The 25,895-nt window shown below is 38.6% G+C and overlaps 1 protein-coding gene across 1 annotated transcript in view; it reads right to left on the minus strand.

Annotated features, from left to right (window-relative positions):
• Window positions 1-25,895, minus strand: part of LOC103016061 (fibrous sheath-interacting protein 2-like) — an 88,003-nt gene that overhangs the window by 39,894 nt on the left and 22,214 nt on the right. Inside the window, 8 exon segments of the mRNA XM_057537693.1 lie at window positions 2,929-3,109; window positions 3,112-4,320; window positions 4,323-4,466; window positions 4,527-5,059; window positions 5,061-7,178; window positions 7,472-8,706; window positions 8,708-10,261; window positions 10,263-11,228. Coding sequence (XP_057393676.1) covers window positions 2,929-3,109; window positions 3,112-4,320; window positions 4,323-4,466; window positions 4,527-5,059; window positions 5,061-7,178; window positions 7,472-8,706; window positions 8,708-10,261; window positions 10,263-11,228 — 7,940 coding nt within the window.

Raw genomic sequence — 25,895 nt, forward strand, 5'->3', positions numbered from 1 at the left:
CCGCTTTTGCTGCATCCCATAGGTTTTGGGTCGTCGTGTTTTCATTGTCCTTTGTCTCTAGGTATTTTTTTATTTCCTGTTTGATTTCTTCAGTGATCTCTTGGTTATTTAGTAACGTATTGTTTAGCCTCCATGTGTTTGTCTTTTTTACGTTTTTTTCCCTGTAATTCATTTCTAATCTCATAGCGTTGTGGTCAGAGAAGATGCTTGATATGATTTCAATTTTCTTAAATTTACTGAGGCTTGATTTGTGACCCAAGATGTGATCTATCCTGGAGAATGTTCCATGCGCACTTGAGAAGAACGTGTAATCTGCTGTTTTTGGATGGAATGTCCTATATATATCAATTAAATCTATCTGGTCTATTGTGTCATTTAAAGCTTCTGTTTCCTTATTTATTTTCATTTTGGATGATCTGTCCATTGGTGTAAGTGAGGTGTTAAAGTCCCCCACTATGATTGTGTTACTGTCAATTTCCTCTTTTATAGCTGTTAGCAGTTGCCTTATGTATTGAGGTGCTCCTATGTTGGGTGCATATATATTTATAATTGTTATATCTTCTTCTTGGATTGATCCCTGGATCATTATGTAGTGTCCTTCCTTGTCTCTTGTAACATTCTTTATTTTAAAGTCTATTTTATCTGATATGAGTATAGCTACTCCAGCTTTCTTTTGATTTCCATTTGCATGGAATATCTTTTTCCATCCCCTCACTTTCAGTCTGTATGTGTCCCTAGGTCTGAAGTGGGTCTCTTGTAGACAGCATATATATGGGTCTTGTTTTTGTATCCATTCAGCCAGTCTATGTCTTTTGGTTGGGGCATTTAATCCATTCACGTTTAAGGTAATTATCGATATGTATGTTCCTATGACCATTTTCTTAATTGTTTTGGGCTTGTTTTTGTAGGTCCTTTTCTTCTCTTGTGTTTCCCACTTAGAGAAGTTCCTTTAGCATTTGTTGTAGAACTGGTTTGGTGGTGCTGAATTCTCTTAGCTTTTGCTTGTCTGTAAAGCTTTTGATTTCTCCATCAAATCTAAATGAGATCCTTGCTGGGTAGAGTAATCTTGGTTGTAGGTTCTTCCCTTTCATCACTTTAAGTATATCATGCCACTCCCTTCTGGCTTGCAGAGTTTCTGCTGAGAAATCAGCTGTTAACCTTATGGGAGTTCCCTTGTATGTTATTTGTCGTTTTTCCCTTGCTGCTTTCAATAATTTTTCTTTGTCTTTAATTTTTGCCACTTTGATTACTATGTGTCTCAGCGTGTTTCTCCTTGGGTTTATTCTGTATGGGACTCTCTGCGCTTCCTGGACTTGGGTGGCTATTTCCTTTCCCATGTTAGGGAAGTTTTCGACTATAATCTCTTCAAATATTTTCTCTGGTCCTTTCTCTCTCTCTTCTCCTTCTGGGACCCCTATAATGCGAATGTTGTTGCGTTTAATGTTGTCCCAGAGGTCTCTTAGGCTGTCTTCATTTCTTTTCATTCTTTTTTCTTTAGTCTGTTCCGCAGCAGTGAATTCCACCATTCTGTCTTCCAGGTCACTTATCCGTTCTTCTGCCTCAGTTATTCTGCTATTGATTCCTTCTAGTTAGTTTTCATTTCAGTTACTGTATTGGTCATCTCTGTTTGTTTGTTCTTTAATTCTTCTAGGTCTTTGTTAATCATTTCTTGCATCTTCTCAATCTTTGCCTCCATTCTTATTCCGAGGTCCTGGATCATCTTCACTATCATTATTCTGAATTCTTTTTCTGGAAGGTTGCCTATCTCCACTTCATTTAGTTGTTTTTCTGGGGTTTTTTCTTTTTCCTTCATCTGGTACATAGCCCTCTGCCTTTTCATCTTGTCTGTCTTTCTGAAACTGTGGTTTTTGGTCCACAGGCTGCCGGATTGTAGTTTTTCTTGCTTCTGTTGTCTGCCCTCTGGTGGTTGAGGCTATCTAAGAGGCTTGATGGGAGGCTCTGGTGGTGGGTAGAGCTGACTGTTGCTGTGGCGGTCAGAGCTCAGTAAAACCTTAATCCACTTGACTGTTGATGGGTGGGGCTGGGTTCCCTCCCTGTTGCTGTGGCGGTCAGAGCTCAGTAAAACCTTAATCCACTTGACTGTTGATGGGTGGGGCTGGGTTCCCTCCCTGTTTGTTGTTTTGCCTGAGGCAACCCAACACTGGAGCCTACCCGTGCTCTTTGGTGGGGTTAATGGCAGACTCTGGGAGGGCTCACGCCAAGGAGAACTTCCCAGGACCTCTGCTGCCAGTGTCCTTATCCCCACGGTGAAACAGCGCCACCACTTGCCTCTGCAGGAGACCCCCCCAACACCAGCAGGTAGGTCTGGTTCAGTCTCCCCCAGGGTCACTGCTCCTTCCCCTGGGTCCCGATGCACACATTACTTTGTGTGTGTCCTCCAAGAGTGGGGTCTCTGTTTCCCCCAGTCCTGTCACAGTCCTGCAATCAATTCCCACTAGACTTCAAAGTCTGATTCTCTAGGAATTCCTCCTCCCGTTGCCGGACCCCCAGGTTGGGAAGCCTGACGTGGGGCTCAGAAGCTTCACTCCAGTGGGTGGACTTCTGTGGTATAAGTGTTCGCCAGTCTGTGAGTCACCCACCCAGCAGTTATGGGATTTGATTTTACTCTGAATGCGCCCCTCCTACCGTCTCACTGTGGCTTCTCCTCTGTCCTTTAACGTGGGGTATCCTCCTTGGTGAAGTCCAGGGTCTTCCTGTCAATGATTGTCCAGCAGCCAGTTGTGATTCTGGTGCTCTCGCAAGAGGGAGTGAGAGCACGTCCTTCTACTCCGCCATCTTGGTTAATCCTCCTTTATTTTCATATCTTCCTTTGAATAAGAGAAGGCAGGGATTTGTGGAGGATCATCCCGGAAGCTAATTCCCTTTGACTTTGAAGTGGACATTCCCATTCCAGTTGCAAATCTGGACCAATTAGCAGTGCAGGCATTTTTAGCTCTTTGGAGCAGATTTTCCTTTGGGTGGCTTTTGCTCATCAACTCATAGAAATAAGTGCATTGGTCCATCAGTGTGCTGATGATCTGACTTGCTACAATGTTTTCTTCAAACATGCTAATTGAAGATGGTTCCTCATGGCATTTTTCTTTGTCTAGTTCTTAATTATACTAAGCATGTCATTGACAGTATTAACAGTATAAGTAAGCAATTCTGAATGGAATGAGTAAAGCTGTTGAAGGGTAATCTGTATGTTTTCCTGGGAAATCATACTACTTGATTTAGATTCACCAGGAAATTTATTCAGTGTTTGTAACTTGGACAATATTGTTTTCATTAATGGTTTCCTTTACACAGCAAAAAAGTTTTCAATAGGTGTTCTCACAATTTCAGAAAAAGCATATGTAGAGACATATTTAAACTGTAGGTCTACAAATGACTCTAAGGTGTTCAGAACCCCTTCCAAGATCTCCTGAGCAATTTGGTGGCCAGAGCTCCCCAGTTTTCTGTCTTTCAACTTTGTGTTATAAGTTGGTACATAATTGAGATTGTTTGTTCTCAAGGAACTACGTTTACTTGTAGCAGCAGTTTCTTTCTTGCTTTCTAGTGTTTCTTTACTATCTGTTGTGAACATCTGAGTCAAGAAGCACAACTCTAATTTTTCGAATAGTTTTTCAACAGTTTCCTGGCCAAATGTATTAATTTGTGTTTGGGAATCCTCAACTCTAGAAGCAGCTCTTTTAAAATTATGGTGCCTGCTTTCACAACGCTCAAGAACTGACAAACTTAAAAGTGAAACAGATTATTCTAATTCTTTGGCTTTCATTGAAATTTCATTCAAAACAGCCTCAGCTATCGCCGATAGCTTATATTTTTCGTTATCCATGTCACTTGGTTCTGTTTGCAATTTATCAAACATTTGTTTAAAAATATTTTCTTTAGGAAAGATTTTTTCTAGTTGTGAAGAAACATTCTCCGAAGAGAAATGGGCTTCTGGATTTGCAAAAGAGATTGTACTAAAATATCCCTGTGAAAGTTTGAGATCATCTGAGTATGAGCCTTTTATTGGATGGGCCAAATTATTCTTCGTAGCGTATAATCCTTGCAAAACTGCATCAGCTATTTCACTTGCTATCTCAATTTGATCAGAAGGTAAAGTGTTTACATTTACCATTGCTCTATTTTGCCTCACCTCTTGAAATTCATTCACAGTTGTTTCCAGAATATTACTTACTACATCCCTGGAATACATTTTTAGTTTCACAGTGGGGAGTTTTGCTCTCACTGAGGGATTTTTGGCATCCCCTATGGATAGCAGGCCTGGTAGCCCAATGGAAGTCTTGGACTGGTTGCCTCTTAGAGTCTTCTAAGACCTAACTTGGTTTTGCTTTTGGCTTTAGCTCCACTAGGTCCTAGCTGTGGTTTTGTTCGAAACTTGGCCTTCAAAGAGGTAACTTTTGATTTTGTTTTAAAATTTGTTTTAAAACTTGCCTTAGGGCTGCCCTTGGGGCTAGCTTTAGAACTGCATGGCCTCAGATATCGAATTTCATCAGATTGACCTTTAGGGGATGAACTCTCTTCTAGATTCAGCAAAGCAAAATCTGTGATCTTTTTGAGAACCTTTTGGACCAATTGTTCACCCAGTCGCAATGGAGAAAATTGCAATAAAGTGTTTTCCAATGAAGTGACACTTCCAATACCTGTGTAAGGATAAACTTGTGGTATCACAGGTTCAGGGGGAACACTTCTTTTTTCTGCTTGTTTCAATTCTCTAAAGCACGATGGATTCATCAGCAGTTCATCATTGCCAGATGCTTCCAATTCTCCCCTGGTCTCACTGTTTTCATATAAAGATGTCATAATTATTGAGAACATTTTTCTGAAAACACTTTCAACTATGTCATTTGCGACACTGTTTATATGTGACTGGAAGGCTTTTTTTTGTGCTGATGTTTTAATTTTAGAATCAGATGTAAAGTGGGGGAGTTCATTAAATGGAGGCCAATGGTCTGTATCTTCCATTACCCTTTGATATACCTTCTTTAAAATATCCTTAACTACACTTAACAAAGAAGTTATATTTTCCTGTCCAGATTCTCCATTTCTAAATTTCTTCCAAAGTCCTTCTCTGGTTTTCTGCTTCTGATATAATTTGGTTTTGACCTGAGCATTTTGAAAAGAGAGGCAGTTCAGTGTTGTCTTCCATTTTTCTTTGACCAGGCAATATTTCATTTTGTACAGTTAGTTGTATAAAAAGACCAGGGTCCTGCTTTGAGTAAAAGCTACTTGCCTTTAAAGGTATTTTATCATGTAAACTCTTTAAGATGTTGTTGACAGGTTCACTTGCAATGATGTTTTCTTGGAATGAAGTATTATTTTGATATGTATACATCTTTTGGATTTCTAGGTATATGTCATTTTTTATAAGTGTCAAAATGGTACTGGCGATTATGTCAGCATATTCCTTAAGACTAGCTTGTGATACATGAATTGCAGGTCCATGTTTTTCTCTGTAATTAGCAAATATGTAATTTGTGACTTGTTGACTGAGAACAGTTTTAGCTGTTGATATTTTCAGGATATTCATATCTAATGGCATTTGGTTTGATTCAAGAAATACGCTGTCATCTTGTTTACAGTTTGTAAATTCTGGTCCAACATATGGTTTTTCTCTAGTCTCCGTATCAGGAATAAGTAGCAAATCTATTCTTTCTGTGGCAAAAGATTTTAATCTATTCAAAATAGTTTTAGTAATGAAATGAGCATTTTCCTCACATGGCTCAGGAGCAGATTTCTTGGCATCTTGTTTCTTAAGTACAGTTGTCTGATTATCATCAGAATAAGCTGATTTCAGCTGTACATCTCTTTCCTTTCTTGCAAATGGAAATCTCTCCCTTTTCCTTTCATTCATTGAGTCTATAACAGGAGATTGTTGATGCTCTGCTTTGGGAAATGCGTCAGAAAATATCAGAGGCAGTCTTGGAGAAATAGAATCCTTTGCATTTACTGCAAGCATGATAGCGGAAGTGAGATTTTGAAGAACAATATCCACCATACCGTTGGAAATCATAGCAACATCCTCCTTAGGAACTAAAAGCCTAAGAATAGCCTTATTTGCATACTCAGGGTCCCTTTCAGCGTTTGTTTCTAAATGTCTCCCACTTACATTACACTTAAGAGTGGATACAGCAAGTGGGAGATTATTCTCATCTATTGTTCCCTCACAGATGTCAATTAAGATACCTTCAATGGTATCTAGTATTTGAAATTGAAGTTTTTCTCGATAATCACTTTTACTGAACAGCTTTTCAACAATATCTTCTGGCCGACCGGGATCAGTCTCTCTGTTCAATATATTCTTTTCATATTTGCCTTTAGTAGACACAGTATCTAACATTGTGTTAACAACCTGACTTGGAATGCTTTCAGAAGCCACAACATTATGAGTTAATAATGAACTTTTTATTTCTTTATCTAACTTACGTTTGATTCCTTGTAAAATTTGTCTAGCCACTTCTGTTGCATATATATTTAATTTAGAGGCACTCAGTTGACATATTGAGGTGGTCTTTCCTGATTTAGTATGATCCACTGAGCAACAAGAAAATTCGTCATCAGAATATGAATCTTTGGTTGATAAGCATGGTTGGCTTGAAGCAGTCTCATCCTGCTGTAGAGGTAAAGCCATTGGAACTGTGAAATTGATAAGAGGACAAAAGAGGGCTTTTACTTTGGTACTAGCAAATGTTTCTAAATTTGTTAATACTGACTGTATAATATCTTCAACTACATTTATTTTGGTCAGTTTAACAATATTGAATGTGGACTGAAGTGTACATGGATTTCTGTCCAGTATGGTAGAATAAACAGGGGACTTTCCTCCACTGGTATGTTCAGTAAAAGAGATATTTGCTGGAAAGGTGATAGTATTATACCTATTTTCATTTTCATTTCTATCTGTCATAGCAGCAGAATAAAGTTTTTGAAATATGGTTCTAACAACATTATCTGCAACAATGGTTACATCCGCTTCAGACACTAAAGGGCCCATTGTTTTATCCAGGGATTGAACAGATGTTTGAGCAAGTGGCTCATCACCAGCATGAGGAATGTCACATAAATGGGACTGGGGAAGAGGAAGCACATTTGGTTGATCAATTAAATCATTCTGAAAAATTTCATTGAAAATATTTCTTATAATGGGCACGACTGGGGACTTTTTTTTTCTTCATTTTTATTTTTTATTTATTTATTTATTTTTAACATCTTTATTGGAGTATAATTGCTTTACAATGGTGTGTTAGTTTCTGCTTTATAACAAAGTGAATCAGTTATACATATACATATGTTCCCATATCTCTTCCCTCTTGCGTCTCCCTCCCTCCCACCCTCCCTATCCCACCCCTCTAGGTGGTCACAAAGCACAGAGCTGATCTCCCTGTGCTATGCGGTTGCTTCCCACTAACTATCTATTTTACGTTTGGTAGTGTATATATATACGACTGGGGACTTTTGTAGCTCTTTGAGTTCTACTTCAAATTTTTTTAATGTTCTTTCGAGTTCCCGTTGCTTAAGAGAATCTGATTTAGTTTCTTCTTCTGTTGGTCTTTCCTCTTCAGCACTTTCTTTCTCTGTTTCTGCAGGATCTTCTAGATATGACTCTGGGTCAGCTCCTCCAGGAAGAAAATTTCCATAAGTTGGCCTGTATCTATAATTTTCAATGCCTCTCTCTTCTGGTTCAGTTTCATTAAACATATCTGGAGAAGTTGCATCCAAAATGAAATGGACTAAATTCTTAAGCGTTTGTTTCTCTTGTAGTGGCTTGCTTATACATGTTTCCAAATCTGGCAAGCTCACATTTAATTCAGTTTGAATAGCTTTCAAAATAGTACTTGACACTTTCTCTGCATGCATGTATAAAGTCGACTGCAATCGTTTTTCACGTGTGTTAGCACAAATGTTGGTATTTTCACTTTCCCAGTATGTCCTGCTGTTCTTTTTATTTCCACTGATTATAGCGTCCAGAGTTTCTAAATTTCTATTGGCAAACCCTTCCAATTTAGCAAAAACCATTTTAAGGATATCTGAAGCCATGATTTTCAGTTTATTTAGATGCTTTTCTTTTGTGGTTCCTGTTTTGGGGGCAGTAGTTTTTCCCTTTTTGTTAGTTACCTCTTGGCTACCTGGCCAGGTCACATTGGGCACCATGCTGGAGATTATGTCAGAGCCTCTACTCATTTCCTCAAGAAGCAAAGCAAATGACAGGCTGTCAGTGTCAATATACTCTGAGATAGCTTTAAATTCTGAATTTTTGAAAATGCAATCTATCTCAACACCACATAATTTTGAAACAATACCTTCTAGAATTGTATGAGAAATTAGCTTAATACTGGACTGCAATGTACTGGTTGTTCTCAAATTCTTATTGATCCCCTCTGTAGTTTGCTCATCAGGTAGGGGAGAATGTGGATGGTCTCCTATGAGCTTGCATAACATGTCATATAAGGTATCTCCAATTCTATCTAACACTTGCAATCTAGTACATTGGTGAACTTCCTCCTGCATGTGCTGTCAATGAGAAGGCAAAAGTTTTTGTTGATCAATGCCACCAGTTCCATATGAGATTTTAGACCTTAGTTTATCTGAAGGGAGTAAAATATTGCTTTTATTTGTGTTTCCACTTAACACCTCACAAATGCAAGTTGCTAATGAACTTGTCATAATGTCATTACTTAGCTTTGTGACAACAGAGTCTTAATTCATTTTCGGTGTCAGTGAAAAATCCTCTATCTCTAAAATTCTTGGGAGGGCTACTCTTCCTAAGATTTAGATTTTTCTTATTGTATTGTAGTTCTTCCTGGATAGCATCCAAAACAATTTTTATCACTTTAGTTGTGTAAACACTAAGGTGAGATCGAGACAAAGATTTCTTGTCAGGCGCAGGCTTTGAATGGGCAGCATGGCTTTCTGGTTTGAAGCAGTTTTGTAATTTTGGACAAATAAATGAGTTCAACTTCTTAAAAATCGTATTAATGATCTTATCATTAATGTGATCTACAGGTTCAGATGTCGAGCCACTTGCTCCAGGTTCTAACCAGGTATGTTTTGTAGAGTCTATGCCAAGTGCAGATAAAAATTTCTTCCTTTTACTGTCAAACCATGTTGCTAATGGCTCTTTATTTGGTATGTCAGCATTATCTAGAGAAGTTTGATGTACTGATGAAGAATATCCGATAATGTGACTAGAAGCCATGTGAAGTATTTTTAATATAGCATCTACAATATCTTGAGCTACCGTATGGATTTCTGACACAGAGAACATCTGGTCCATCCATTCTTGATGTGACAGATCTTGTGGTTTTCCTGAGGTAAGAAGTGAAGCCTCTCTACCATTTTTATAATCTAAGTGTTCAGAGAGCCCAGAAGATATATCTTTGGGCGTCTGTGCTAAAATACTTCTAACTATGTTTTCTGAAGCTTTTTGTATTTGATACGTTTCATCTTGGCTGAAAAGTAAAATGTCTTTTTTCACACCAGGCTTGTCCTTAAAAAGGTCCTTATTATTAAAAGTTGGAAGGTCAGTATTTAATCCCTGATCGTGAAATGCTACTTTGTCTTGATAAGCAGGCTTTGTAGGTAAGTTCATATTGCTTTTGTATTTAAAGCCAGCATTTTCCTTTGTTAACCAGTGATCAGGAACCTGTTCTTGTAATTTTGCTTTTTCATCTTTGATAGATGAAATCAATACATTTTCTACAATTTTGTCTATTTCTTCATTTTCATCTTCAGAATAAAGGACCATGCCAGGAACATTAATAGGTGAAAATAGGCGCCCATACCTAGGAGCATTAGTTACTCTGGTGCTGGTGACTCTGTTCTCTTCTTCAGTGCCAGAAGGACTGCTCATTCTGGAGTGTCTACTCTTTTGGACATCTGTTTTCACTGGTGTCTGATGTAGCTGAGCCAAGATATCATCAAGTAGCTGAAGGATGATCACTGTTTCTTCAGTTGCAATGAGCCTTTCATTATTAAGTCCAATTTGTATATAGCCTAGTATAGTGCTGATTGCTTTCTCTATATAACCAACCAGAGAGGACTGGGAAAAAATATTTGACACTAAATTTTGTATTTCTTCCTTGCCAATCAAATTGGCAGCATCAGCTTCAACACTGGATTTCCTTTTGCTGGCTCTTTGAAGGAATGTATATGTTGGATCTTCCCTGTGTTGCTGATAAGCCAGTTCAGTTGTGATTTCAAGATGAACAAGTTCACTTTGCTTAGAAGATGCAAGAGCCGTCAGCTTTTCTAAAAATCACATGAACCATATTCTCTGCAATATCATTCATGTTTTACAAAACATAGGGCAGTGAAGCTTTTGAAGTTTTTTCTTTTGGAGAAATGACATGTTCTCCACTGACTAAGTTTGATTTAAAGTGAACGGATACATTTTCTTGTGAAAATTCCTCGGTACATTTTTTCTCAACTGCAGACTGTAGCTTCTCAAGCACATTTTCCATAATTTCAGCAGCTGCTGAGGAAATATCAACAATGGAGAGTAAGTCTCCTTTGTCAGTATCAGTTTGGTCAACCAAAGCTTCGGCCGTAACAAAGGAAAGGGTGGGGATGGTCTGGGTTAATTCAGACACCATTTCATGAAAAATGTTTCCTAAAATCAACTCAGTTTCCTCTTTTAGGTGATATTTAAAGTTAACTAAAACATCATTTAACTCCTGCATCTCATTTACAGCTTTTGCTTTTTCATCAGGAGACAGTGGGCGTTCTAAGCCATCTGTTTCAGTGGTAGCATCTTTACATTTCCTCGTGCCTGTTTCAATCAGTGCAACAAGGTGACTATTGGATTTACAGGTTTTAAGCTTGTGGGGGGGTTCAGGTTTCTCATTATATTTAGGTTCGGGGGTTTTAGGTTTCTTTTCTGAGTGTTCTTTCCTATGATACGTTCTTTCTACATCTGTTCTTTCTTTATGGGCAGGAGATGACTTTGACGGTGCCACTGGTTGCCCTATTGACCTGTCAGCTGCCTCTGCACAGGGCTCTGCCTGAACCATCTTACTTGTTTCATATAGAAATGTTTCACGGCATGTGCTACAGCAACTCTCACTATCAGAAGACAGGGTAGAGTCATCAGGCATTGGGTATGTAATATTTCGTGACCTTTCTTCATATTTTGTGATGGCTGGATATAATACACTGGTCACTGCAGCCGCAACGCAGGTCATTATATTTTGAATTATACTGTTCAGTTCTTCAGAAGTTATCTGGAAAGGAGGTGAGCGGGGATACAAGGGAAATCACATATGAATTTACTCTATTTTAGGGACAGGGACTAACCTTTAATTCCTTTTATCAAACAATGCATAGCTACAATCCAGCCATGGCGTATAGAAAGAAAATAGGGAATCTATTTAGAACACCAGATTAGTTTCAAGTTGGTTTATTCTCTGTGGCTGTGATCTATTTTTTGAATAAGATTTCCTTTGATTCAAAATCCCTTGGACCCTATACTTGTGCTCCTAAGTGTATAGTTACACCACCACCTAGATTGTCTAATTGTTGAATATATTGTATAGTGTTAAATACATTGCACCCTTAAAGCTGTCTGTCCATTTTATCTTTGTTTCAAAAATCTGAACATATGGCTAGCATATACTTGAGCTCATTGTTGGTGAAATTTAAATGTTAATAAAATAGTACACCCATTAAAATAAAATGAAGCAGAAAAAAACCCCAAAATCCCTTGGAACTATAAAAGTTTATTGCTGAGGATAAATGGCTTCCTGGTTAAAAAAAAACAGCCAAGTGGGTGTCTAGGCTCATAGAAAACAAATGCCCTGGCAAGAAGTAAGACTGTGTTTATGACCCAAGCAATATTTCTTAAAAATACAAACCAGGTTACCTCTAACAAACTGTTTCATGAAACAAATTCGCAGTTCAAACATTTATGTGCCTTTGTGGATATAGCCTCCTTTTACTTAGGCATCCATTTAGCTAGGAGATGAGGGTAAAAAATGAAGCCCCATAGTGGAGGGGTCAGCCTGTGGGTTCTGTGGCTGGCCTGTTGCTGCCTTCCTCTGTCAATTGACTGTGTTTATATATGCAAACGACTACAGCTGGTTGTTCAAGTTTAATCAGTGGGCAACGGTTAGCACTGATGATTTAAGGGAAATGAACAGGCTTAGGTCCAACAAAAGATTATCAGTGCAAACTGTCTTGGATTGGGAGGCAGAGGACAGCTCAAGAAATAAAGAAACACATTGATTTCGGAAGGAAAAAAGGCTGAGCCAGAACTCGTACTCAAAGGGCCAGAAGGCCAAGCAGTGGAGGGAAGTTGGGGCTCTTTTAGTATGAGCTGAAGTAGAAACCCAGGGACCAGACTTGAATGGCCATTTCCTCATGGTTAATTATGCTCACTATTACAGCTTAGACTGGACCAGGGGCAGATGCAAAGTGCACCTGCCAAACTCTATAACTGTTTATGTATGTGTACTTATTGCAGATATATTTTGGGATCATAAAAATCCTTTTGCCTATAATAAAACAGTATTCTTTTTAAAGTTGTTATCCTCAAGACAGCCAGACCAGGAGTGTGTACCTTCCACAGGAACTCTATTTCTCAAGGCTGTGGCTACAAGTCAGTGGCAGCAAAGGCTGGATGCCTGGCATTTTAGCTGTGCATTGTTTGATATCCTGGCATTTGGGCACCCTATTCCCTATAATGTTGTTGTTGCCTCAGAATTATCTCCAAAGGTAGCCCCAGATTGTTCAGGTTTAGGCCAACATTCAAAGTTAACACCTTGCCGTATGTAGCATATTCTCTCCTGACCCAGTAGAGAAGGTTTGAGGGACGCTTCAAGGAAAAGCTGTTTTATTCGAGTCCATTTCCCAAATCTCCTAATGCATTTTTTATTGTGATAAAATACACATAACGTAAAATTTACCATTTTAAAGTGTATAGTTCAGCAGCATTAGGTACATTGACAATGTTGTACAAACATCACTACTATCTAGCTCTTGTAATGTATTTTTTTTAATATATGTTTACCTACTTTTCTTTTTTTTTTAATTAATTAATTAATTAATTAATTTATTTTTGGCTGTGTTGGGTCTTTGTTTCTGTGCGAGGGCTTTCTCTAGTTGTGGCAAGCGGGGGCCACTCTTCATCGCGGTGTTCGGGCCTCTCACTATCGCGGCCTCTCTTGTTGCGGAGCACAGGCTCCAGACGCGCAGGCTCAGTCATTGTGGCTCACGGGCCCAGCCGCTCCGCCGCATGTGGGATCCTCCCAGACCAGGGCTCGAACCCGTGTCCCCTGCATTGGCAGGCATATTCTCAACCACTGCGCCACCAGGGAAGCCCCTCGTAATGTATTTTTTTTTTCACCTATTGTGCAGACCAGAAAATGGCTACTGAGTTTGAAAAACATAGTTTGAAATGACAGCATATGGTTGAAAAAGACTTGTTTTACTTACGTAAAATGTCCTAAATCAAACACTTCTAAGAATAACATTTAAACATTAATAAGTAATTTACTCACCTTCTTGGTCTAAATTGATCTAAATCCATTCCAATACATATGAGCTAAGAATTTCAATATATATTATTTTCTTATCACCGGAGATAACGTACAGCAGACCTACATTAGTACTCTTAGGGTAGCTGAGAAAAAGCATGCCCAACTTTGACATATAAAATTGGGACATTCATCAAGTTTTTAATGAAGCGAAATGCGATAAGTAGAATCTGATTATTCAGCTCATTTTCACTATACTATTAAACCAAGAAATATCGTTTTGGTGCCAGTATGTCTCAGCCTTTGTGTTTGTTGCACATTCTATGAATTGATCAGGTGTATGTGTGAAAGAGTGTGTGAGTGTGCTACTCCCCTGAACCCCTTCCTTGTTCATGATTCCTCTGCCTAGCCCCAGAGTTGGGGCTTATCAAATTTACCCTCTTCTCTGCCTGGCCCAAGTTGCAGCTCTCTTGTGACCAGGTCCCTTCTTTTGATGGAGTAGCCATCCTAAGACTCTTCTTACTCCCAGGAGAATTAAGAGACCGATCTAGGCATCCTGGCTCACCTGCCTGAGGGGCAGGATGCTCAGCCCTGAGCCAGATCTGCAGGAGTCTGCCAAGGCATTTCCCTTAATGTCTTCCCATTATGGAGTGGGTTTGTGGTATTTGATGCTTTCCCCGTGATGATTAAACCTCCTAAGCCTCCCCCAGTCTACCCTCCTGAGCCCCCTGGGCAAAAGGCCAATAACAGTAACTTTGTACCCCCCTTAACAATAACTCTTTTAACAATAATTTTGGACCTCTGCAAAACTCAAGATTAACTGAGAGTGAAAGGCAAGGAAGAGAAAAAGGCAAAGAGGGAAACTGACTAATATCAGCAGATGATTTTGCTGGTTGTCTGATTCACAGATTTTTCTCTAATAACATATTAGAAAATATCCTTAATTGCTTTATCAGTGAGTTTCATCGTACATACTTTTTCTTGACAGTGATTTTGATGGTAGTCTTGTTGCCTGAAAAAGTAAAAAGAGATTGATTTTATTTCTTATGGTTAATAATTTATGTAACTTTCCTCCAAATTCCTAATCATTGAATCAGATTACCCACTTTGTGCTTGGGAGTTTTTTTTCCTCCCCAGCAATTCACAGAGAAGAATAAGCTTTATTTTTTATCTAACCCTCCTATTTAGCTTCTTATTTAGAAATTGGCCCCTGGGTATAGGACATGCTCTATTAATTACTCAGAGGAGTAGAGTAATTGCTGCATAAAGAGTAGAATAATAGGTGCTGAGTAAACTAACACCTATCTGATATTACCACTCTTGATCCACCTTAGCCATGTTTGTTCTGTAGTGAGTTGAGAAGAGCATGGATGGGGTTGGAGAGAGAGGGGATGGGCTAGTCCATTTTGCCTGTCCTGCTTGATCAGAGCTTTCTGATAATTCACTTTCTACCCACCTCCTCAAAATTCCTAATCTCCTCTCCTCGCCCCACAGTAGGAAAACATGTATGGATGATCCACTGACAATCATAGATTAAAATAACGGGTTTCAGATGATATGCAATACCAAATTAGATGGAGCCCTTTTCTAGGTATCACAATATTCTATTCTGTGTTCTAATCAGAATTATTTGTTATGACCTACTACATGGAACCAAACTTATATTTTACTAAATTGTAGCAAGAGAACAACAAAATCATGTAAATTATAGAATAATAACAAAAAGTTTTAAAAAATCAAGGCCTAAGACTAATTATGATTTACTTTCATATTTTTCTGCCTCCATGGATCCCTTGCCTCTCTTCTTCTTGACCTTCTTAAAGGAAGCATGGTGCTTCTATTTTCATTTTTACTTGGCCTGCCTTTATGTTATCAAATTTACTTTTTCCTCCAAGGCCTAGCAATTTAATTTTGAGACATACAGTCAGACTGTGAAATTACAACCTAAATCCTAGCAGGAAAAGGTCTCAGTTAGGGTTAGGCATCAGTAGCCCATCCACAGACTAATACCTTTTTGCAATATAGAACCTAGAACATGAATGCTCACATCAGTGACATAATTCCTATCCTTTGGCTTCATTCATTTTTCTAAGACCCAGTTTCTTAGGCCAACTCTAGCACAATTTCTTTTTTGTAGATCCTCTGCAATCCAATGCACCCCGATTCTTTTTTTCTGCTCTCCCTATCTTATACCACAGGCAGCAAGTGGAGTCCTGTGTATGTTTCTACCTGTCCCCACAGACTTTCTGTCCCAAAGGCATGCATTTAGATAAAAGGAAATAGCACAGAACTAAGAACAAAACTAACCATACAGATCAGAAAAGCCTTATATAAGACCACTAGAAACTAGTTGTAATATTGTATCCAAATCTGCAATTTGCAGTGAATTATCAGTTTCTCTTTGGAGTCAATTGAGCAGAAACATGCAAATAAACTCACTGTTATGTTGGAAAGTTCCACCACAGTTCTAGGAGTGCCATAATATTCCATCCACTTTTCCCTAGTCTTAGGTGGTTTTCCCTAATAGGTTGATGCTACTAAAGCATCTAAGGTTTAGGTCATTTGTACTGCCAACTCTCTACTTCTTAAATAAAGAGAGCAGTGATATTAATGATAATTAGTTTAGAAGCCCCAAAGATAAGGCACAGTTTTTCACCGTTTAACTTGCTATGTCATAAAACTATAAATATAACCTTTCTCTTCCTAACCTTCTCCTCCATACAACCTCACTTTAGTCCAAAAGATAACTGGCCAACCACCCCTTGAAGATTAATGTGACAAGACTGAATTTTAGTCTGTCTGCCTAATCCTTCTGAATATCTAAGTTTTAATGTAACTGGTGGTCCTCTACTGGTACCTCAGGCCCACAGCTTTGGGGTGGTGTCTCATACCTCCTGATCATACATACATGTAGTCCATTCTATTGCCAAATCCACTTACTCATTCCAGTGGTTGAATGGGATTTAAAAGCAGCACCTCTGTATCCTAACATCAGTGTTCCAATCTGATAAGCCAAAAACTGGGTATAGTTCCATGGGTGGCCCTCCCTTTGCCTAACATTTTATCCCCTGTCCTGCCCTCAATTCACTCTCTGGTATTGCTCATGTCTCCCTGTCTTTTCTCCTGGTGCTTTGTGAAGCACAAATGAGGTCAGGGGCAGTGCTTTATTCATCTTGGTATCTGTCTAATAACCAGCACTATACTTTGAACATAGTAGGTTCTCAAGAAAGTTTGGTAAATAAATTTCCATTTAACGTATTTTAGCTCTATGTGTACAAATGAAGGCCACTGTGCAGGCTACAAATCATTAATGGACTTCTGCAGCCAGCACCTACTTAACTGTCTTCAATTTGTCGTATATGATGCTATCAGGGGTGTTCAGCAAAGTTACTAATTTGATAATATTACATCTCTCCTCAAAACCTTAGACTGTCACTCAGTGAGTGAAATACAAACTTCTGAGCACAGTCTTCAGGGCAACAGACTCACTGCCTTCTTTACTCTGTTTCTCCTCCCATCTTCTATCCCAATCATCAGAACATACTCAGTATCTAAATGCAAAGCTTAATAATTACAACTGTTTACCACATCGCTATCTTATCACATTTGCTTCCTCCTGTCCTGACTTCTTTGGTTCCTAATTCTATTTTATTAAGCTTACTGTGTATGTCCTTTACGTTAGCATTAGAAAAAACAGAGAACCAAGGAGTTGGAGGAAGAGAAGAGAGAGGAGGTAAATGGTGGAACAGACATGATGCGTCCACAGTTGAGTCTTGGGAAGCAAAGAGCTGCATCAGAACAAGAGGACTAAGCCAAAGGCCTTGAACCTGGGTTCTTTTCTGTAAGGTAAAGGAATGTGACATGGGTGCAATGGGCAGAGCCATACCAGATGTGTTGTAGCTAGGTTTTCTTGTGCTGTGTCCTGGAATTGTCCTAGGTATAGCTAAAGGTATTTTAACCCTGTGTATTTGAGAGGAATGGGAGAGAAGCTCCAGGTCATATACAGAGTTCTTCATCTTAGCTGATTTTTAATAAAAGGGTATCCAGAGCATTTGCTATTGAAAAGACTCAAGTGATTCTGTAGTTCTGTAGTCTAGGGTGGGAGTTGGGCAGGAGGAAGAGGGAGGCAGGAATTAACACTCTATAAAACTACACATAATCATTATCCTCTCACTTTTATTTCTTGAAACTACCTTGATACTGAGCTAGTCAGTTTCCTTCCTTCAGCATCCTTGTATCCCATGAGCCCTCAGCAAATCAGACAAGCTGACTGCTGTCACTCCTACCCCCAAATCCTTTTCTAAGAAGCTTGGTCTGAACATCAACACCATTTACCACCACACACTACTTCACTTTACCCAACCATTTGCATCAGAGTTTGGGATTTATAAAAACTATCCTGAACCTCATTTGGTTTGTTGAGTGTTTAAAAGATGATGGTGTTGGGTATGTGTGTTCCATCAGGAGTTATTTTATGTGCATGAACTATTATTCAAGTTTGAGGGGAATAGGACATCAGCAGAATGGGTGGCCACCAAGGTTTGAGGGATGAAAGGCTCCCAGGCCAAAGAGAAGTTCTCCACTGGCCTTTATTTTGCATCATGAGAGACTGATTACTTCGGATTACAGTGCAAATATCCTTAGGGGGGTAACAGATTAAGTCATTAATACTATATAGTAAACTATATACTATATAGTTCATTAGAAAACCAGTAACCTCAAAAGGCAGAAGTAATGCAGCATTTTTGAGTGGGGACAGGGGAAAAGAATAGATCCAGATCCCAGAAGTAGTGCTCCCTGAGAGGGGAGTGAAAGTACTGTCTATAAGGGGAGCCCAGGACTAAAGAGAGAACAAAGAGAGAAGGAGGTGGAAGAGCACGAACAACTAACTTTGCCTACTTTACAATTTTAGCTTAGTCCTGAGAGGTTGCAAAAGGCGAGAGTTTTACTACAGACAAGTAAAACTACAAGAATGGAGGATTCAAACAGCACTCCTGTGTAATTATTTAAATATTAATTTAAAACAACACATTACTTTATTAAGTTTTCTTAGATACTTACTTGATGAGTCGTGAGAAAAGAAGATTCCGGGAGCTGCAGGTGAATTTTCAGAGAGAAAAAGAAAATTACTCTTTATTGGTATCCTTCATGGGCTACTTGTAAAATGATAATTAACATATCTTAATAGGTCTTTTATTCCCTGCTGTCAATGCTCTGTTTAAACCCTCCAGGGACTACCAGTCAGGCATCAAATATACCTTAAGATCTGGGATGATTGCCTTCCTCACCAGCCTCATCTCTGGTCACCATTCTTCTACATATATTCTATGCTCCAGACATACTGAACAACACGCAGTTCCCTTTGCCTCTGCCCTTACTATTTCCCTTGTAACTCTAGTGTCCCTCTTAAATTTCTCACTTTTAGGACTCATTCAGCTTGTGTCACCTCCTTAAGAGAGCCTTCCTTGATATCTGCCTAGATAGACGCATTCTCTGTCAATGCTCCTGAAGCACCCTATACATCCTTCTGTTATAGGACTTACTATTCTGTATTGTGAGTACTAGATTACAGTGACTGGCATATACTAAGCACTCAAGAACATTTATTTGTTGAATTAATTTTTCTTCTTTTTTTTTGTCTGTGCCACGCGGCACACGGGATCTTAGTTCCCCAACCAGGGATCGAACTCGCGCCCCCTGCAGTGGAAGCGCCGAGTCTTAACCACTGGACCTCCAGGGAAGTCCCTTGAATTAATTCTTTAACACATGCGTTGGCTCAATGTTTGTTCATTAGTCTGCCTGTCATTAATCTCTTCCCGCTCAAATACTGTCTAACATGCTTTGTATGCCATCTAGCAAAGTTCCATAAGTGGATTTTAGCAACTATTTCTGGATAATGATACTAAAGCAAGTTTTCATGTAGAATACATCCATAGGAATACTGGGATGGTGTATGTCAATTGTGCACAATCATGACTAAACAGTCTTAGACAAACAGAATACTTTGAATAATAGAAAGTATTAGAAAGTATTGGTAGTATTACCAATTAAAGCCAGTTCAAAGTCAAGGTGAATATCTATTTATTTTTCTCCCAATAAATGTAAAGTGTATTGTGAATAACCAGTAAATTCCAACAATCTGCATAGAAGTTTTACTTAAATTCTATGTACCTTCTTGAGTTTCTTTGTGTATGAGTATGTTTTTGAGTGTGTACAGTTTTGGAAACGAAGGAGCTGGAATTAATAGTGAGCAAACCTGAAAAAAAGTGTGACGATAATACTGTTGTGGTGTTTTTGAAATATGTCTACAAATTCTTTCATAATACTCCCTCCTGTGGTGGAGGTTAATTCTTTTCTCCTAAGTGTGGGTTGGACTTAGTGACTTGCTTCTAATGAATATATAGTGGAAGTGATGGTGTATAACTTCTGAGACTAGGTTGTAAAATATAGTGTGGCTTCAGCCCCTTTCTCTTGGATCGCTCACTCTGGGGGAAGCCAGATGCCATATCATGAGGATGCACAAGAGATGTATGGAGATGCCCACATGGTGAGAAACTGAGACTTCCTGCCAACAGCCATGTGAGTGAGAAACCTTGGAAGTGAATCTTCCAGTCGCAGTCAAGCCTTTAGGATGACTGCAGCAGCCCTGGATGACATCTTGACCATAACCTCATGAGAGACCCTGAATCAGAACCATCCAGCTAAGTTGCTTCTGTATTCCTAACCACAGAAACTGTGAGATGACTTTTTTTTAAGCTGCCAGGTTTTAGGGTTTTTTTTTTGCTTATTCAGCAATAGATAAATAATGGTGTGGTTAAAAGAATAAGGAACTCTTCTATGGTTTCTAGCAACATGGTGCATTAAATATCCTAAAGAGCCTAACTGTGTAAAACCTATTAGAAATGCAATGGGAATTTGATAAAAATACAATTATAGTATAGAACTTCCATACGCCTCTTTGATGGCTGGACACATCTAGCAGACAGTAAGAAAAGAGTCTAGTAGACAAAAAAATCAGTAAAGATGTATAATAATTGAATAATATAATCAATAAATATAATTTAAAATTCATTTAGAGCCTTACATCCTTTAAATAGAGAATTATACATTTTTTTGTATGTCCATGGAACACTTTCAAATATCAGTCACATATTTGGCCACAAAGAAAATGTTAACAACTTAAATGTGTTAAAGATCTGCAGGCTACATTCTCTGAACCTAACTTTAAAAATGTGGCCGAAAATATTAATCTCCTGATAATTAAGAAACATACTTATGGATAACTCTTAGATCAAAGAGGGAATAAAAAAGAGAAAGTATAATCTACCTTAAAAAGAACACTTTATATTAAACCTATGGGAACAGCTTTTATTATTTCCCATAGGTTTTGATATAAGGTGTTCTTTTCACTGCTTCTCCCATGCATCCCAGACCAATATCTACAACTGCCTCCTTGACTGTTCCACTTAGATGTCCCACTTGGATGCCTTCAGGCATCTCAAACTCAACATATTCAAAGCTGAACTAATTTTTTCTCTTCCAAACTTGTTCATCTTTCTGTATTGCCTGTCTACTGAATGGCGCCACTATTCACTATCCATTAAGTTGCTCAGACTAGAAATCTGGGAGTTGTCTTCAATTCATTCTTCCCCCATATTCAATCAGTAACCAAATCTCATCCATTCGACCCTCTTAGTCTGAGTCAAATCTGTGCCCAGCTCTTCATCCTCACTGCCACTGACTTTGTTCAGGACTCATTTCTAGCCTTGACTATTGTAATAGCCTCTTAATTGTAATAAGGGGCAGTATGGTATTGCAGTTAGGATTGGTTGAGTAAGATAGACCTAGGTTAAAACCCTGGCTTTGCCACATATTATGTGAAATCTTGGGCATGATAATTTACCACTCTGAGACTTAGTTTACTTATGTGTAAAATGTTAGATAAAAATACTTTTATTGTTGGGAGGGTTAAATGAGAGAATATAGTTTAGTATAGTTCCTGGTACATAGTAAGTGTTCAATATGCTAACTGTTATTTTTATTGTCTCATTGCCTCCAGTCTCTTCACGTCTACTTCCACTTTCCTTTTTTATAAAAGGCAAATTCTTTTTTTTCTTTCTTTTTTTTGGTCATTTTTTGAAGTCTAGTTAATTTACAATGTTGTGTTACAGGTGTACAGCAAAGTGATTCAGATTCTTTTCCAGATTCTTTTCCATTATAGGTTATTACAAGATATTGAATATAGTTCCCTGTGCTATATAGTAGATCCTTGTTTTTATTTATTTTATATATAGTAGTGTGTACCTGTTAATCCCAAACTCCTAATTTATTCCCCCCCCCGCCACTCTCCCCTTTGGTAACCGTATGTTTGTTTTCTGTGTCTGTGAGCAGAAAATGCAAAATCTGACCATATTATGCTCCTGCGAATATTCTTCAATAGTTGCCCTTCGATAACAGGATAAAAGGTAGATTTCCTGGCACAGCTTACCAGAATCTTAATGATCCAACACTTATCTACCAGTCAAGCTTCATCTTCTGTAATTCTCTAACTTGAACTTTTAGTTAAAGCAATTCTGAAAAAAAAAACTATTTCCACAAACCCACTATGCGCTAATGTATATATCTCGGTAAATGTATTCCCTTCTCCTGGAAGGTTCTCTTTCCGTTTGTCTGCTTAGAAAATTCTTTCTTATCCTTCATGTCTCAGCTCAATTGTGGCACCTTCTGTAAAAGCTTCCTTGGCTTCCCTATGGAGAGTGGACTTTGTATATACCTCCTTTATTGCACTTATCATATTGGATTGTGATTACTGGCATGACTGTTCTATGCTAAACTGTAAAATCCAGGATAGGGACCATGGCTTCTCTACTTCGTGTGTTCAATAATTAGCATAGTGCATGGCATGTAGCAAAAGCTCAATAAATGTTAGTTGAATGAATGCATGAATGGATTGCAGGATTTCCTTAATAGTTATTGTTAATGTTTACCTGACTCATAGTTTAAGCTTGATTTCTTGGCCTTTTCCCCATTCAAATCAGCATATGTCACCTATACATGCCAAAAGAAAAAACAAAGAAAATCCTCAAATGAGTTTTCAAAGAATTTGAACATCATCTATTTCTCACAGAAATTTAATAAAGTGATTTTAAAAGTCCATTTATAATATACACGTGTTTCATTTGGTTTACATTACATACATTACTTACAGAATTCAAAGGCTTATAGAATTCATTAGTATACTAAAATTAACTAACTGAGGAATGCACTGATCAGCATGGAAGGTAATCAGTTGAATAGCTAAAAAGAGTATGTGTGGTTTTTAAAGAAAGTTAACTATAGGGAAAATGTTTTGAGAGAGCTGGAAAGCACAGAGCAGGTTTTCTGCACACAAGGGATGTGACTCTTTGATTTGGCTAAGAGCTCTACCTGCTTAGGTAATTATACAGGAAGATAAATCCAACAGAGTAGACTTTATTTGTTTTCCAGGCCTGAGAGCTGAACACAAGCCACCAGAAGTACATTTCCTGACACTGATGGGATGGGTGAAATAAGCTGGAAAATAGCATTGGATTCTATTGTAATAAAAGTGGTCATGCTATTTCTCAAAATAAATTAGGTATTTGTTACCATTTGATTTACTCATATTGTCCAATGTATTTTAAAGCCTTCTTTAAAAACAGATGGTCTAAATTCGTTTATTGCGTTTTTTTGATAACATATGTAGTACTAAGTTTGCCGTCCATGCTACACTCAGAGAATACTTTTTTTCTGCTGTATAGTGAGGCTAGTGAAAAAAGTTATTAATTCCAGATGTGCAACTACTAAACTATCTTAAAGTAGTTAAGAAGATTCTTTAATCAGGTACTAAGCATACAGATTATGGATGTTAGCACAGTAGCACAGTGCCCTGAACACAGCAGGTGTTTTATAAATATTTGTTTATATAGAGAAGCATATTGTGGCTAACATGCTACATTTGAAGAGTTATATATAATTGAGTCTGTCACTTTCTATGCATTTAACACAGAATATGGCAAAATATGTTAACTTTTTAGAACAGGTGAGCCAGTTAATGCAGTGCTAATGGAGCCAAGGAGGTACATTTGATTCTTATAATGAATGACAAATCGGCAACCCACAGAGGTAATATATGTTGTGACCAGGTACCCTGAATGTCTGTTGCCAACTTCCCGCCATCAGATGAGTGATCACTGGTCACAAAGGGGATAGGGCGAGGCAGTATGGCTGTCTCTGCACAACCCATCAGCACTAGAAGAGAAATGATTCACAAAAACCCAATATGTTGATTCCTCTGCAGGGCATAGGTATGGACCTTGAAGCTCTTGAAGCTCATCATTTAGGAAGACTATAACCTAAGGGCTAAGTGGGAACACTCAAGTTGTTTGTGGTAAATCTCTATTAAGAATTGAGACAAATATTCAAATTTTGGATCTATTTAACACATTTAAACTCTCAGGCTCACCATTTTTCTTTTGTTAGCTTACAGCTTGTTACTGATATTCCCTACACTTAGAGTATGGCAACACTAACATAACTGATAACCATGAGCGCTGGAAGTCTGAAGTAGCACAGGATTATTCCTGTGGGTTCACATTTCAATTTTTTTCTTTTAAGATTGATTGATTGATTGATTGCTATGTTGGGTCTTCGTTTCTGTGCTAGGGCTTTCTCTAGTTGCGGCAAGCGGGGGCCACTCCTCATCGCGGTGCACGGGCCTCTCACCATTGTGACCTCTCTTGTTGCGGAGCACAGGCTCCAGACGCGCAGGCTCAGTAGTTGTGGCTCACGGGCCTAATTGCTCCGCGGCATGTGGGATCTTCCCAGACCAGGGCGCGAACCCGTGTCCCCTGCATTAGCAGGCAGATTCTCAACCACTGCGCCACCAGGGAAGCCCCACATTTCAATTTTTATAAAATCTTACTATAGGGTGGTTAATTTCAGGGAATAAGGCTGTTCTGAATTGTCATTTAATACATGAAACTGTGTTATGCCAATCTTGATCATAATTTCATATTTCATTTGTTCTGTCTGTATCTGGGACAAAAGAAATGTTACTTGCCTCTTGTTTTGAAGTATCCTGTAGAGAGTGTCTATAGACATTTGCTGTTTTTGCAGAAATACCTGGAGTTTGAAGTGAAGTACTTGTAATTTCGGGGGAAAAGAAGAGGTACCTTTAAATAAGAAAAAATGATATAGTTCTCCCTGTTGGGCTGCCATAATGTCTAGAATTACCATAGTCAACGATGTATTTATTTATGGAAGTTAAGGCAGTATCTCCAAGTATAAAAGGCCTTTTTTTGAAGTCCCCTTCTTACCAGCTTCCAGTGGCCCACCACTGCCATCAGGGACAAGCCTGAACTCCCTAACTTCTGGCCCTAAATTACTTTGCCAGCTAAATCTCCCACCACTCCCCTGCCCTAGAATGAACTGTTTTGCACTTCATTCAGTAGGCAAGGGGGAACCACCGAGGACTTTTTGGTAGAGGAATTATACGTCCAAAGCTGTATTTCAGGAAGATTACATTCACAGGATAGATTAACAGGAAGAAGAGATTGGAGGCAAATTATTGCAGTGCTTAAGGGCATGGGTGGCACGAATGGAAAGGAAGGGAAGGTTATGAGAGAATTTAAGGTGGTGGATTGGACAGTAGGTGGCAACTTTTGGATGTAGAATATGAGCAGTAGGAAAGAGTCAAAGATGACTCAGGTCTTGTACCTGAATAAAATTCGGAGAAGCAGAGAACGGGTTTGGGGGTGACTAGAAGATGATGAATTTGGTTTTACACATATTGGATCTGAGGTGCTTGTGGGCTGCCCAGGTGGAGATGTCCTAGTGCTCTTGGTGAGTGTGCAGGATATGCGTGGGAATCTTTTGCAGAGGCTAACAGAGACTTAGCTAACCTCTAGTCCAGTCCTGGCAGATGGGAAACAGGATGTATTTTTATGTCTGGGGAGAAAAGATGGCATTAGAGGGTAGAGACCTTCATGGGGAGGATTCTCTGCACTAGGACTCCCTAATGGCAGTATGTTGGGAATTTATACAGGCAGCCACAGCAGAGGGTCTAACTTCCCCACGCTTTCTTTGCCAATTCCAAAGGGCCTATTCACCCAGCAATCACTAAAAAATGTGTGATACTAATATTTACAATCCTGAATAATTTTTATATCTTCCTTTATCAAATTAATCATAGATTTTATAATCAGGGAAAAAAGCATAACCTGGAAAACTATATGATAAAACGAATTATTTAACTGGAAGATATCAGAGCAATTGCAAATATTGTTCATTTTCTTACCGCCATCATTTAAAGGGTATGATGTCTTAATTGTTTCTCTATCTTTCTGTATGGTTTAACATTCAAGACAAAAAATTAATTAGTACTCAGCCTTCTAAAAG

This window comes from Balaenoptera acutorostrata, chromosome X (genome assembly GCF_949987535.1).
Source record: "Balaenoptera acutorostrata chromosome X, mBalAcu1.1, whole genome shotgun sequence".
In the NCBI taxonomy this organism is placed as follows: domain Eukaryota; kingdom Metazoa; phylum Chordata; class Mammalia; order Artiodactyla; family Balaenopteridae; genus Balaenoptera; species Balaenoptera acutorostrata.